The sequence below is a fragment of the Antrostomus carolinensis genome, unplaced genomic scaffold (assembly GCF_000700745.2).
Source record: "Antrostomus carolinensis isolate BGI_N321 unplaced genomic scaffold, ASM70074v2 scaffold2466, whole genome shotgun sequence".
Taxonomy (NCBI): domain Eukaryota; kingdom Metazoa; phylum Chordata; class Aves; order Caprimulgiformes; family Caprimulgidae; genus Antrostomus; species Antrostomus carolinensis.
The window spans coordinates 9,982-26,644 of record NW_010323730.1 but is presented as its reverse complement, the minus strand read 5'-3'; the positions used below and the strand labels follow the sequence as shown (position 1 = coordinate 26,644).

At 35.5% G+C, this 16,663-nt stretch overlaps 1 protein-coding gene across 1 annotated transcript in view; it reads right to left on the bottom strand.

Moving 5' to 3' along the window:
• Positions 1-16,663, bottom strand: part of PPHLN1 (periphilin 1) — a 41,385-nt gene that overhangs the window by 21,589 nt on the left and 3,133 nt on the right. The window contains exons 2-4 of the mRNA XM_010170655.2: positions 15,651-15,733; positions 10,973-11,092; positions 8,344-8,484 (exon numbers count right to left, since the gene is read on the bottom strand). Coding sequence (XP_010168957.2) covers positions 8,344-8,484; positions 10,973-11,092; positions 15,651-15,733 — 344 coding nt within the window. The remainder of the gene's footprint in view (positions 1-8,343; positions 8,485-10,972; positions 11,093-15,650; positions 15,734-16,663) is intronic.

Below are 16,663 nucleotides of genomic sequence, written 5' to 3'. Positions count from 1 at the left end.
TTATAGTTTCCAAGTCTTCTTTCATCCTGTTGTTAAGTTCTTCTAGTTTCTCATGACAGAACCAGAAATTTTCTATCAAGCAATCACTGCTAGCTGCTGATTGAAAAAATATTGTTCAACGGACAACTCCTTAGAGTTTCACTTTATCTGACCAAGAAGCAATCTTGTCTTTCAGATTTGAACAGCTGGGTGCTGAGTGAAATAGGTACAACCTTCTTTCACCTTTTCTTTGGATTTCACTAAGTCTACCAATTTTACCAAGTACCTATCTACTAACACTCTCTCATTTAAGTCTTTCAGAGATCTGCCATGAAATTTTAACATCTGTAAACAATCTCCTTTAAGACTGTGAGCAAACAGTCCTCTTTGAGAACTCAGAATCTGGAGTCCTGCTTGGTCACAGAAATGAAGTGCCACTACATCAAAAACTGTATCAATGACTAGACTTGTCAACAGGCTGAGTCTCCAGCATTCACCAACTTCAAAATAACATGCTTAGCACAGGACAAAAACTGTTACCTTAAAAAAAAAAAGAAAGGCAAAATAAACTGTCACACACAATCTTCCATAGATAGATAATGATAGAAAACTAAAGGTGAATTCTGTCTAATGAAAATACCCTACTGTTACTGTATACATGCATACATTTATGGTGTTCTCTTAAAAGCATTGCTCTATGAATGTTGCATATTAAATAACACTTTTTATCAGCTTTCCAATTAAAAAAGCTGCTGGTAAAAAGCTGAAATGTGGTAATATATTTCCTTATTAAACTATACCTTCAGGTGCTGAAGTAAAATGAGCGAGTTGCACTGATTTTGCATATGCAGCAGTTTGTAATTATGAACACTGCAGTACATACCAAATAACCCATTAAGGTCGATACCAAATAACCCATTAATGTCCATGGAAAGGGAAGAGAACACTGCTAAAAAAATGGAAAGTGAAGGACTGTAACTTGTAAAGCATGGTAACCCAAACACAAGAAAAGGAAACTAGTTAAAATTTTCACATCCTTTTAAAAGTATCCTGACATTTTAAATCAATGTACTTGTAATCAATGATACTATGTCAATACTGACCAAAAGCTTTTACGTTCTCTATCTTGCAGTCCCAATAAACAAGAAAACGCAGATTTCTAACAAACAGCTCAGATTTATAAAAGTGAAAGATCAGAGCACAGAAAAGACTTAAGGCAAGTTGAACTATAAAGATGCAAATAAGCATAACTTAATGGATCTGATTTTGCAACGGTAAAAATTAAGGAGGTCTAGAATAAATATTGTAAGACAGTAGAAAAATCAGCAAGTCAGAATCAATATGTAAGAAAAATTGCCTAAGAACCTGTAAAAAGTAACAAATGACTTCACTTGTACATAAGGAGAGGGTACTGACACAAGGAATCTAATAAACCGTAAAAAGGAGGAAACAAGATCACAGGCAGATGATATCATTAGTAAAGGAATCGTCATCAATTTTTCTGAAAAGCCTAAGGCAAAATACCAAAACCTGAGACAAATGTTTTCTTGATTAGGAAAAAATAAATTAACACACTTAATTACATCTTACAGTTCAATAAAATAAACATAAGCTCAGAGGAGGCATGATACATACTATGCTACCAACCAAATTAGACTGATGATGATGAGTCCATCATTAAGGCCTTGCTACTGAGTATTAAGTACACAAGGTTTGAAGGACAACAGAAAAGCTAAGAGGGAACCAAAATCTACAGTTTCCCCATCTTTTACTCTCATCTGGCCTGCCTGGACTACTCTTGTCAGAAACAAAGCATGTCTGACCTCATCCATAATCAGAAATAATCCTTTAATGTGTTCTCTAGCTACTGTTCCAGTTCCCTCAGCTTCACTTAACTTACCCACCTCTTAACTCATATTTTAATTAGGGGATTTTTTCTAACCTAGATAATTTTGTCTGAAATGAACAACAGCGTAAGCAGACCAACAAGCTGATCTAAGGAAATGGTAACCTGTTTCCCTGGCTCAGCCGAAGTCAAAAGAAAAGGTAGATCCAAGGCCAGCTTTGGCAGCCTCCTTCATTCCTTCCTGGATTCCCATTAGTCCAATTTATTCATTTATTTATTTTACTACTTAAATACTTAATCTAACATATCCAAAACTTATAAAACTTTTCTGATATACTTATCACAGTTTCTCACTAGCATATTCATACCCAAGATGTGGAAGCTACCTCATATTCACATCCTCTTTCATCTTTACGCTGTTGAAGCATTGTAGAACAGTTTTGTTAGAAGCAAAACTGGACACAGGACAGGGTGGGGAGGAAGGCCCGCAGTACATGTCCATACCTTACAGATACTGTAATTGTTTTATCATGACAGAAATGCCTTTATATCTTCTTCGTGTTCTGATACTAATACAAAAACTTTCTTAACTAATTCCTCACTATGGAAAGTTTCACTTAGCGAGCTGTCATCTTCTCTCAGAGAAGCACCTCCAGAGAACCGTCCCACTAAAAAGTGTCAAATGCACCCAAAGGCAATTCAGTTACTGCTATATAGATCTTGCCAGAACAAGAGATCTGACAAAGCAAGAGAACAAGAAAACAGTTCTGAAGCTACACACACTACCACTGCTAAAACTTTGCTCACTTAACTGGAGCTTCTAGGTCAGAGATTCAAGTAATGTACCTAAAAATGAAAAGCAGTTAGCAGAATCTGGACAGCCTGTTGACCCAGCCACACACCCATTTTTCCATCTTTCTATGAACTGGATCTATGACATTTCAAATGCAAGCTTTAGAAAAACCTGTGATTGTCCAGTAAGAAGGCTGTCCAATAAAGTTAACAGGTCATTAGTACTACTGAGGGCTATTAACTATATTAATGCAGAAAGTCAAGTAAACAAGCAATTAATCCAAATGTTTGAACAGTTAAAAATATTATTCTGCTGAAGATTTAAAAATATTGTTGAACTGAAAGCATCCAGTTAGCCAGTAATTCCATTAAGAAAAAAATGCATTCATGAGTGCATTAATTCCTACGCTTCCTTCTTAGATGCCAGAGCTCTGTGCTAATACAGAAACTGACGTCCAACTGTCAAATCTCACTCAGAAACTTAGAGGTTTCATTTTTTGCCAAAATCAAGGAAGGTACTTGGCTCACTTGGCAAAATTTGTCTTCAGAAAATAATAGATTTTCAGAGCTAACCCATGTCACTTCAACCTGCATATGCAACATTTAAGGAACTGGACACATAATAATGGACTAATTAATACAGTGTTGCAGACTTGATGTCTAGACAAGATAAGACATTTCAAGAATCCCTGCTACTCATGCTCATAAAGCAACAACAAAGAGATAGCCTTTTGTGTAACACCAAAATGCTCCAACTGTGAATTTAACACCAGGGACATATTTGTCATCACTCCCGGAAAAACCCCACACTTCAGCACATTAAGTGCTAAAAGCATAAGCTGATTTTTAACTACATAAAAACAGAAACTAAACAAATAAAAACCAATACTTTAATGTATATTGCATGTTAATAAATGCAAAAATATAAAAGTGCATGAAATTGTTACAGCAGCCTTGACACGCCAATGCAAAATTTTCTGCTACACTATTCTCAAGTACCCAGACCAATTTTTTAAACATCAGTTTAATGGGCTTCTGCCTATCATGCTCAGACAACATATAACACCAAATTTCAAAATTATAATTGTGGAGGAAAGAGGGAAAGGCACATTCAAAGGCATAAGGAAACACTCAGCTCCAAAAGCAAAAAAACCAAACCAATAAACAAAAAAACCAACCAAACAAACAAACAAAACCCTAAAAACGAGAAAGCTAATTACCCCACTATTTTTGCTTTTAAAAACTCTCCAAAGTTTCTGATTGCTTACAAATAGAACATTAAAAGCCACATCACAGATGTAGACCTACCTACACGGAACATATTAAAATATGAGACATGCATTAATGCTGCAGAATTTTCACTAAGTGCAAAGATGGAAAATAAGATGTACCAGGATGGAACAGATCAGTCTTCCCAGTACCTGTCATGCGGAAGTGCCAGGGAAGATCCTGTTCTACCAACCACAAAGTGTCAGAGCCAGTAGGTCCTGGAAACTCAACCCTTCCCTGAGAACAGCTGAGCCCACTCCAGATGTAGCAGGTCTCTCGCCTCCCAGGTGAGGCCAGCCAAAAGCAGGGGACCACAGTAAGGAGCTGGGACTCTGCAGTTCAAGGATGGAGATAGGAAACAGCCAAGAGGAGCAAGGAGCAGAAATTGTGTCCTTGGTGGAAAGAAAACACATTCTGGAGAACAGCATGCAGGACTGCTGGCAGCTAAGCTCAGAGAGAGAGCAGTGAAACACTGAAATAGGCTGTCCAGAGAAACAGTGGAGTCTTCCTCACTGGAAATATTCATGACTCAACATGGCAGAGCCCTGAATGATCTGATCTAAGGCCCTGTTTCAAGAGAAGATGGGATCAGGTGAGGTCCCATCCAACCTGGATGTTTCCATGTTTCTATTACACAGGTAATTCTTGGCTCTGTTCAGTATCAGGATTATTCCGAGCCTATATATGAGCACAACTTCTGTTCTTCTATTCTCCTCTCTCTCTGTCAGCTACAGCTAATACTTGCAAAGCCAACTCTAGACTCTTAAAAGACCGTCACTAAATTGCAAACAGCAACTAGCACTTGTTTGACAATTTTGTCCTGCCACAGTCAGCACACAAATATATTTTTTTTTTTTTTAAATTACATGATTTTACATGAATGCTTGTAGTAAGTCCCCCATCAAGCAAATAATACACAAATATTTTGTTGGTGAGCCAGAGCAGCCATTTACAATCACACTCCATTTAAAATTCTGAATTTGGCTATTGCGTAACTTAGAGGAATGGCAGAGGAAACTTAACAAAAGAGTGATATGAGCGATACATAAGATAAAGAGATGGACTTATTTAAGCAGAACACCTTTATGAATATTTCATTCAATTGCTTAAGGGATTTTTTTTGTTATTGTTTTTTCTTAAGAGAAATAACAGACCATATCACAAGCTGCCGCCTCTCCTCTCCCGCCCAGGGCATCGGGCTGCCTGTTTTTCTGCCGCACAGCAATGAATTTGCTCATTGCAACACACTGTACATGTTCTGTCAGCAGTTCTTTGCCTCTGGGTTTACCTGAAATAATACCATACTGTGAAGTAAAGTACATATTTGGAAAATTTTGCTCTTTTTCCTGGTTGATGCTTTGGAGACAAATGGATATGGAGAGGACAAAGCAAAGAGGGCTTTACTAGAAGTTCAGAACAGCAAGAATACCTGGGAATCAGGACAAGAATAAACATGAACTGAAAAGCAAACATCACTAGATCCGGTGCTCCAAGAGAAAGCAGAAAAACTTGGGATACAGAAGCAGAAGAGGTCTGATGGGTCAGGCCTTTTAATAAAGCCTCACTTTCTCAAACACTAGCTGGACCAATAAACACATACCCAGTGGCACAAGAAGTTATTTCAACTGGTGTGATTTATCTATTTAATTATTTATTTTAAATACTTTAATAGGTGTCCAGTGAAGACTGAAAACCAATCTCTCAGGAATCTTGCTTTGCAGAAGGATTACATCTGCACCATTTTTGCAGCATTACTCTTTACAGTAAGTATTTTATTTTAGTAATCCTCCCACATAATTACATTCCATAAATAATACACTAAAAGTAGATATTCAGAAGCTATTTTAAACACCTCAACTGGAAAACAGTCCATGGAACAAAAAAAAAATTTCTGCTTGAGTCTTCAAGATAAATTATCAGAAACATTATATAAAAGCTTTCTTACAAATGTATTCTATATTTCATTATCAAGTCAGCCTTCCTATTCTTAAAGTGTATTATAGCCTATAGTTCACTTTTAAGATTTAAATGTTACATCTATATAAACAATACAGCATGACTAGCGATAGTATTAAATTTGCATGCTAGGGACTAATTTTACCTGTGCGAAAACCAAATACATACTTTCAGTTAAACAGTAATAAAACCAGTATAAGTTATATCGAGAAGTTCATCCAAAGAACCTTTAGTAACCAGTTCACTACAGGACTACAAATTACCATTCCACTCTTTGCTCCTTCTCTAATCCCTTGTCAAAGGCAGAGAACTCAAGCCACACAGAATTAAACCAGATTTACTTTTAGATGCTGACAATTCAAAGTCAAAGGAATAGTGTACAAACTTCTACAGAGAGACTGCTTTCATATACAGTAGGAAAATTCACAGTATTCCACAATTATGAAAATCATCAGGACTATCATAACAATAAATTTTCTGTATTTTTTAAAAATTGCTGAAGCAGAAGTTACTTTTAAACATTTATCTGAAAAACACATAGGTCATTTTACAGTCATAAATTTAAATTATTAAATACATATCTCATTTAGCTCTCAAAAAATTCAGTCCCTGATTTTATAAAAAAAGATAAATCTTGTTCCGTTTAATAAAATGCATTGAAGATGCTTCCAGTATCATTCCAAAATCTTATTTTAATTCTGCAGAAGCTGACGGCTTCAATATTCAAATCAACAACAGGAAAAACTGGTTCTATGAAATCCAAATCTTCTTAAGTTATTCCTCAGGCTTTTCTGAGCTATGTTCCTAAAAGCATTCCATTTTAGAGAACATAACCTAGATTTCCTTAGACATAAGTGCAAACTCTACCAACCATAATAACAGTATTTGGCTTTTATGCCCAAATTTTCATTTTTCTTCACTATAAGCCTATCCTTAGGACCAAGGGAAATAAACCAATCACAGATTCACCAGAATCAGGCTAAATAACCACAATTACATACAAAGATCTGCTCCTAGTCATTTTTTTTTTCAGTTTCAGTAATTCTGAAATAAGTCATAGGTCTATGCATTTGGTAGTGGCTGGTTTAGGCCATGTACAACCTGGTGATCAGACACATAGGGATAAACAAACTACATGACAACCCTCATAGTTATGGCACACTCCGGTTAACTCCATCCCAGCCAGACCCAGCACATATGCAAGGCTGTCCTCACTAGGAACATGATTATGCAAAGTCAACATTTAAAAAAAAAAGGGAAGAAGAAAAAGAACTCAAAACAACTGATTATAAATTTGTTTTCTAAGTGTCAAGAAAAAAGGAACAACAGCATTACAGTACAGGAAATGGGCTCACAGGCAACAGAACAAAGGCCACTAGAATTAAGATGGAAAACAAGACCTAGAATAAGCTTATCTCCAACAAGCCTAGAGACCTATTTTCTTGAAGACATTATTAATGAAATAATCATGAGGGGGAAAAGGGATCTATATTTCCCTTCTACCCATCCCAGGCATACAATGAAAACATTGTAAATCAGAGCAAGTTTGAAGAAAGCAATCTCTTTTTCCCACCCGGATTATAAACTTTAAATGCAATTTCCAGAGTTGGCCACAGCTGCTTTTACATCAGAAAGATCAAGTCAGAAAAATCTCCAAACTCAGCACTAAAACTAACAAAAATACAGAAACAAAACACTTCAATTGTTTATGATTATCTACAATAACCTTCAATTTCATTTATTTCTTTACTGTGAGGTGACATGATATTAAAGACTAATACTTGAATAAAATTCCATTGAACCTCCTCAAAAAATCAGTGTTACAAGAGTAATAGAAACCTTGCTTTGTATTAAATCAATCCCCAAGTACTCAACACACAAAAGAACAGAATATAAATTTTGAACACAATATCCCTTCCTCATCCAGATTTAAAACACCGTAGTCAAAGCAAAACTTAAAGGTTCTTAATCTTCAGAAAATGAAAAAGGCACTGAGATTCAAAGCTGATTTGGAAAAAAACCCCAACAAACACAAAAGCCCCCAAAAACCAAAACAAAAACCCAAAACCCCACAACAACAAAACAACAGGCAGCTTCTAGTGTCCAATCCCAAACTGTATATATTTAAAGAAATTACAGTATCAAAGTAAATTTTTATAATTTGCTTTCACATAAAGCCTTACTTTTAAATTCCATTTTACATTATCCATATTATATTTGATTTTAAATCAGTTATTCAAAGAAGCAGTCATTTTCTTGGCTTGCAAAATAGCAGGTGTTGCATGTAAGTTACAGAAAACTACCACTAATTCCCACATGCAGATAAATGTCATGATTCTTCAGAATTAAATAGATGGAGATGTTACCATCACAACATCTCAAGAAATCAGATTACATTCGTATTATGCTCCAAGAAGGAAGAAAAACTAAATCAACATCATCTAGGTGATTATACAGGTACCACATTAATGACAAAATCAAAATGCCAACAGGAGACTCACCTGTTCAATCTCCTTTGTCTTAGTTGCAATTGCTTTTGAGCGGCCAAGAAGCTGGCCATCCTCATATAATTCTGTACTATCCGTTATATTTGTTTCTGTTTCCTCTGTTTGTTCAATGTATAATGGAGCTGAAGATCCAGGCTTAAAAAAACAAACAAACAAATAAACAAACAGATACAGAAATAAGGATTTTAAACATGTAGAAAACATGACATCATAAAAAACCTGTGACTCAGTCTTATCTGTGTAAAGACAATGATGTCAGATAACATTTACTTGCCCTTCCATCAAGATGGAACTTATATATGTGATATTTATAACACCAGCTAGCAAGAAAAATCCACAATGAAAGTGGGATTAGTTTTCTGGGAAAGGATAAAAGTAACAAAATCAAAGGTAAATAGGCATCAACAAAGTCAAAATGATGTTAGAAAGAACTCCTGCAGCATTCAAGACCACAAGTTTAATATTAAAGGAACAGAGATATCTATTGCATAGCCAAAGCAAACACGCACTTAGAGGATTCCTGGTAATACGAGAAATCTTACTGAAGTACCAAAATGGTATAAACTTCCCTCTGAAACAGAAATGAAGACAGCATCCTTGCCCCAAAGAAAACAGACTCCCGCTCCATGGAGTCTATATAAAAGATGTAAAAAGAGAAGAAATCACTACAGCATATTTAAATCCAGTATTATGGAACAGATTTGTAGAATGTAGTAAATGGGTTTTTTTGTTGGGTTTTTTTTGTTTTGTTTTGTTTTGTTTTTTTTCAAAAATAAGATTTGAGAATTTTAAAAGATGCATAAAAATATTTTCTACTATCAAAAATAAAGAGGTGGAAGATCTTAAGACTTAACTAACATGAAAGAGAATTAGGGGGAAAAAAAAAAAAAGCAAGCTTAAGTGGTCCTACGATCATCTGCTCAACAACTTAGAAAACAATTAAGATTGCATTCCAAATCTTGTTACTGCAGTAAATCATGAAATGCCTGGGAGGGAGCAAAGGCTGCTAAAAAGTTCAGAGCAACACAAAGTTCAACTATTAAGCACTATGTAAGATTAACTAGAAAGTTAAAAACTGTTGCAATTCATACATGACAGCCTACTACTCAAGGTAAGGAGTATCCTAAGACTCGGAATGAGTTGCCTCACCTCTGTCATTAGCATTCCTGTAGCACAATTTCTTACTCAATAAATCATCTCAGTCTCTGCCACAAACAACTGCAATTGTTTCATTTTGAATCTTTCTTTATTTTGAATCTTTTTGACACTGCAATTTCTCTGAGGCACCCAGGAAGCTTTAAACAGCTCTTCTCCATATGGGCCACTCTGTTCTTTCCTCCCTTGCATCACCTTCCCTGCAACAAGAACAGGAGTGACATTTCTCTTTGCTATTACTCTCCTGAACCTCTCAGAAATGTCCATGCATATGTTCTCCTCTATATGGCATTCATGCTTGGATCAGTTTGCTGCTTCTTTTTCTTCACTCCAGCACCCCCTTCATCTTTTTTTAATTTCTTTTTCCTGGAGGGAAATTAACAGTTTATTTATCCAACAGCATGAAGAAGCTGTTGATGCACTCAGCCATTACATCAACGAACAGGAATTAAAAGTTCAGATAAATATGGATCCAGTGAGTTTGATCGAGCCCTTAGGTTCCACAAGCGTGAAATACAAGGAGGAAATCTGATGCTTCCCAAGAAGCTTTTATTTTGCCCCAAGTTATTTACAAACAAATATAAAATGCAAACCCATTAGTTATAAAGTTTAAGACACATGACTTTGTAAAGTAGGTACTATTTTGTTTTTGTAAGAGCACCTCTAAAGTTGAAGCAAAGTGAAAGTTGAAGATTAAATGATCACAGAATTAAACCAGACTAATTTACAAAAAGACATTAGATGACATTTGCTACTAACGTAGCAGAATCCATAAAAGACATCCTATTCAAGAGCAGCATAACAAAACAAAGACTGAAAAGGATTATAATCACACTTCAATATAGCAAGGGGTGAAAGACAAGGAAAGGCAAGAATAGATGGGTATAAACTGGCAATTAATTAATGTTGATTGTTAATGAAACAGAAGTTCTAGGGGAAATAAATATCTACCCACTGCACTACCAAGGCAAAAGCTTAATTTTTAATATAGAGGAAAACTGCTTTCTGAAAAGGAATACATGACATGGCAGGCTGACATGGCACAGAACTGAACTCAATAAAGCAGAGTTTCTCTTCTAGTCTTACGTTATGTACACTCATATTTTGACTGAGAAGTCCCTTGCTAATTTTAAGGAGTTCAGTAAGCACACATATTTACAGTAGTGCAAGAGTTCCTTAGAGAGCCCCTGGTAGAGCTGGGGCATTATTTCATCAGTTGTACCTCAACATCAATTCAAATTATACTAACAAAACCTACTCTATTTTTGTGTATTTTCAAAAATAAATAAATAAAGTAATAAATCATAAGTCTTTAGTCACATTCTCGCTCCCTTTCAACAAATACTTAATAGCACAGGCAGACAAATTCAGAGGTAAGTTATAAAATGTGCCTTTCAGGAGAGTACAGAAAAACAAGAGTCTGTTGTTGTAACGCTTTAAAATAAATCGATTAATAATCCTGTCTTACATCATACTCTGTTATTTCAGGTAAATTGCTTTCATTGGCCTTCTCTGACTTTTCAGCTGCCCACTTGCTAGCAGCCTCTGCAAGTTCCTTTTCCGACAGTCTGTTGCTCTTATCCAAGGCCTGTGCAAAAATATTATAGTCAAGGGTTAACATTAGGTATATTTACACGTGGCAAAACATCTTCAAAACCAAAATAAACAGTTATTCAAATCCCCAAACATTTTAAAATAGGAAACAAGGAACCTGAAGCTACTTAAATTGCTGACTGATTTCTTTAAAAAGAAAAGTGTCTGGGGAGAGAGCAGAGGAAAAAAAAAAAAAGGGAGGATAAAAAAGATAAATCAAGTTCAGTAAAATGTTAAAAAAACCCACCATACTTTCAGAATCAGTTTTATTAAATTCATGTGACACAGATAACAGAAAAACTTTGAGACCAGTTGAGTTTACAGAGACATGGATTAAACAGGCATTAAAAAGTCAGATACAAGTGTGGAGTGATCTAATAATTCAATATGATTTTCAGGCACAAAAGGTTGTAAAAAATTTAAACTAAACTATTAAATACTGTGTAGGGTATAAAACCTACGCTAATTAGGGACAAAAATTATTTCATACATACTTCAAATGATCAGAAAAGTTTCCATTAAAATTGATTATTTTTTTATTTGGAGGGGGAATGTTGATAGCTTATAATAGTCAGACATGGTTTTATGGCTTTTAATTTACCTTTTCTGATGGAAATACTCATATAAATAATATTTTTAAATTTATTTCTGTCTAAGAATATGATTTAGCTTTTACTAACACAGCAACAAACAGATAATGACAAATACCTACATACCAAAATGATTTTAGGAAGAGCTAGCTTTATAAATTTTGTTACCACTATGTGGGTATTTCATTTAAATCAACTGTATGTACAGAAGCATCCATCCATGAATCTATACAACTCTAGTATTAAAAACTGCATCTCTAAGGTGGATATCTAAAAAAGATACAAAAATCTTACTTCCTGAAAAATGTCACAATTGCTACCCAATGCCCGTTACATCTTCGCAAATAGATGGACAAAAGCAAGCAAACAAAAAATCCCCCCAAAAATCCAACACTCCCCCTTCTTACTGTTAGTTCATTCCAAATTAAATAGCCAGAGGAAGCAAATACTATGACCTGTCATAAGACTGCTTCATCTTCAGACCTTTTGTGCTTACCTCAAATGAAATATTATCCAAATACCAATTTGTGCTTAATGCATGGCTTAAGTATACAATTCACAGAACCCTTCCAGGATTGTGGTGTCATAAAGACAGCACCTTCCTCTGAATCCAGAAGAGAAGTGCAACACAATGTTCAAATAGGAATCACTCTTCTCTATAATTGTAAATTACAGAATTATAACCAGTGAAGTCAGGAGGTGACAAAATTCAATATGCAGGGGTACAAAGAGAGTTCTTAAAAGAAAGGGGTAATATAATTCATAGAATAATTAACCCAGCTCACCTTTCCAAACTATACAATTATTCTTACATTAGTCTTACCACAAACTATCTGCTGCCAAGTTTTTTCCCCCACCATGTTCTTACTCCTCACAGCATGTCTAACTTTTACCTTTAACCTGACTTTTCCCTAGCTGCCAAAAAATCTTGTATTGTGGTACTGTTATGAATCTCTCCCTGTCCTCAAATGTAGCTCTGGCCAATAAAAAAAAAAATAATAATAATAAAAAAATATATCTTTGTCACCAACACTCAGCTTTGCATGAAATGAAGATAAATAAAATCTCGCAACTTATTATATTTCCATAAGCTATAAACAGAAAGTAACCACTCTAGTATCTACTAGAATACAGCAAAAAGAATCTGTTTAATTTAATCTCACTAAATTTCATTCTATATGTTGCATGTCAATAAATATGTATTATAGAATCATAGAATGGTTTGGGTTGGAAGGGACCTTCGAAGATCATCTAGTCCAACTTCCCTGCAGTGAGCAGGGACATCTTTACTAGAGCAGGTTGCTCAGAGCCCCATCAAACCTGACCTTGAATATCTCCAGGGATGGGGCCTCCACTACCTCTCTGGGCAACCTGTTCCAATAATCTACCACCCTCATACTGAAGAACTTTTTCCTAATATCCAACCTAAATCTACCCTTTTCTAGTTTAAAACCATTACCCCTTGTCCTATTGCTACATGCCCTTGTAAACAGTTCTACCCCAGCTTTCTTATAGGCACCTTTCAGGTACTGGAAGGCTAAGATTAAAAAATCCTGAGTACATTTTATGTAATAAAGTAATGGTATTCCTACAGGTACACTATGACTGAAGAACAGGAACATATTACTTAAGTTGCAAACTTGCAAGAAACTAACAACCCAGTATATCTTGCAAAAAACAACCAAACTTCCTCCCCCTCAAAACAGAGGTGTCTTTTTTTTTTTTTTCTTTTTTTTACCTTACATATAACATAAGAACAGCAAAAACCTGTCCGTTTTCTGCTATCTTTACTGGGAAGCTTTCCCCTGTCTCACACATCTGCATTTTACCCTAATTATGTTGGATACAGCCTCCAAAACTTGCAGTCCAGACAGCTATTAAAGAAAAGCACAAAAGATCTCATGCTGCAGTCAATTAAACAGGTGATTAAGGTCAGATTACATCAACATGTATTAATTCACATGCATGAATATGTAAAAAATTAATTATAAGACAGATAAGAATAGCTTTTCAGACTTGCATACGGCTACTACAGTGAAAAGAGATATTGCTGTGCAAGCATATACCTTTGTAAGTATTTCAAAGCTAAATTATAACTTAGAGCATTGAAAATTTTCTCCTTTAGTCTATAAAATAAAGTTGGTAACCCATTTCTCAAGTCTCAGTAGATTATAAGACCCTGGCCTTAGAGATGTTCATCACATTTTGCCAAGACATTTTCTGTCGATATCTCTGTCAGTGAAGCACTTCCATGACTCAACTGGTCAGTGTAATCCAGCCATCATCCCCAAGAGGCTCCAATTACACAAGACAGTAAGTACATCACAAGCAGATTTCAGGACTTCAAGAGAAAAGCAGTAAAAGATCACTGAAGTACTTCCATTCCTGCAGTTGATGCATACCCAATAAATATCTGTGTTGTCTGGGGAAATGATTTCCATCAAACAGAAAGTTTAATTTTGTGTATCTTACATCAAGCAGATATCCACTGCCAACAGATACATGCAAAATGCTAGCAAAAAGCCAATACAGCATAGATCAGACCTGACTGAAGAAGAAAGCAAAACATTTAAAGAGTACTTTCTAGTTCAAGCTCACACCGTGTATTAATAAAAGAGCAGGAGATTTTGCAATGCCTCCTTGTTCTCAAAGGTTTATATGAAGCAAGGATTTGGTATTAAGATGTAGTAAGCTGAGTCTGTAAGCAAAATAGGTGAACTAATTAGAAAGTTTATTTTTTAATCCAAATCAGTGTAACTTGTGCGTAACAGTTTTTATCTTACTTTTCTTATTTACCTCGCTGAAAATATATCACTTGCCTTCCCCCTGAAGGACACTGGCAGTTAGCTAATGCCCAGCACAGCACTTCTAAAAGAGCTGCATAAGGGATAAGTACTTAGAATGACATAGCACGACCAAAGCCTGATTTTTCCCCACCTAATTATTTCTTTCAGTCTCACCTTCTCACAACAAAAAGTACCTTTCTTTCTTTCAATTTTTTGTTTTGTTTAAGCATTCCACTGCTTTTATTAAAAAACCTCAAGAACCAGGCTAGTACACCATGTTACTTAAGGCAAATGCCACTTTTTAATAGGGCTTTATTCACTTAAAATAATATAATGCATTGTTTCTTTATTTCTCATTAAAGTATTTCTCAACAATTTAGATAAAATACTCCTGTGGAACTGTTCATTTTAAAATAAAATATAATTCAGAGGCAAGCAATCTGTGATGTGAAAATGTTTTTGCTGCCACAAGACAGCCAGAACAATATTCAATGCCGATTGTTAGCGTTTATTAGCAGGTCTGTTTAACTAATTAGCAAGATTATGAAGTTGGTGCTCAGCCCACAAGATTTTTTTTTATGGGAAATTAAACAGCATAATTTAGAACATAAAACAGCATTTACCAAACTATCTGGCAATGTGGCTCCCTTCCCAAGCAAATGCTATAATTCTTGCCACATCCTCAAGCAGCCCTGCTTCCAACTCAACACTGCTATTCACACTATCTTCCCAGTCAGTCAGTCAGACACTTCTACACTGTTTCCCAATCCAGTCACATCTTAGGAATCACTGAAGGATGGAGTTCAGTGCAAGTATAGGCTTGCCAATTGATCTGTTGCTCCTGGAAACTGTTTACCCATTTTTCTCCTTGTCATTTTCTAGCACACTGGACTTTGGGAAGTGAACAATTTTCAACACATACAAAACTCCCTTTCTCCTAAAATGAGACAGTGAATACAGAATAAAAAGGTTTGTTGGTGTCATCATTAGATAACACACTATTATCAGCACCTTCCTGCCAGATAAGGGAAACTTATCCTCTGCTGGATTGCAGAGGAATCCAAGATGCTTCTTTCCTTAACAGCTGCCTACAGTATCTCCTTCCAGATGAGGAAGAAATCCAACAACAATGAGTAATTTGAAACCATGGTGAAAAGTACTCAAAAAGAAAACTCACCTTTGATGAGGGTACTGCTGTGGAGCCTGAAGGTGATGCATCTCTTGATGTTTTCAGTGATTGAACTGACATCCTCTCTTTACCTACAATTAAGAAAAAACTAACAAATGTAAGATTATATAAAAGATAATACATTGCAAATATTGGCTTAGAAAAATTGCAGTGAAATTCACTCAAGTTAGACATGCAATCTACACGCTTCACCATCTGATAAAAACTGACAACACTTCTCTTTATAAAGAGAGAAGAGATAAAGCTGTATTATTTCACATATTTAGGAAAATCCATTGTACTTTTTTTCAACATTAACTGAAAGGGTGTATCAATATGATTTGGCAAGATTATGTGGTTTTACTTTTTAATATTCCTGTAATAATATAAATGGATGAAATTTTAGACTCCAGTCAATCACTCCTGGAAACCAGGCAATGTAGGAACTGGTTTAGCAGGCCACAGTATGTTGAAAAGCCCTGCCACGGGAAACAATCCTGTATTGTATCAAGCACGGGCTAGATGCTCTTTGTATTATTAGTGTTTTTCTTGTTAGAGTTAAAATCAGCAAGGTGACAATTCAAATTTACTGCAGTAATCACAGTCTGCAGCACAGCCTTGCCACAGACTGGTTACAGGCAGCCTGCAGTAGCAGAACTGGTTGCAGTGTAAACTACTAGCTTTCAGCCTGTGGTCCATGGATGACATCTAAGGGATCTGTAAAAGGTAAATACAAAAAGCAAATGTGTTGTCAGTACATTTAAATTAACTAGACTATTGACACTCACTGAGACATGGTTGACTCTTCACAAATGGAAAACAATACAGACTTACCTTGGCTTCCATTAAATTTGTATCAATACAAATAAGAAAGAGATTAATTAAAAAGTCTATCAAATACTTATGAAAATTGGGATATATATTATTCTAGGAGAACTATAAACACATATGGCTTTAATTTAATGAGTCGAAGCAATAAAGAGTAAACATGGCATCTTACTCCTAATAGCTGAGCCATTCTC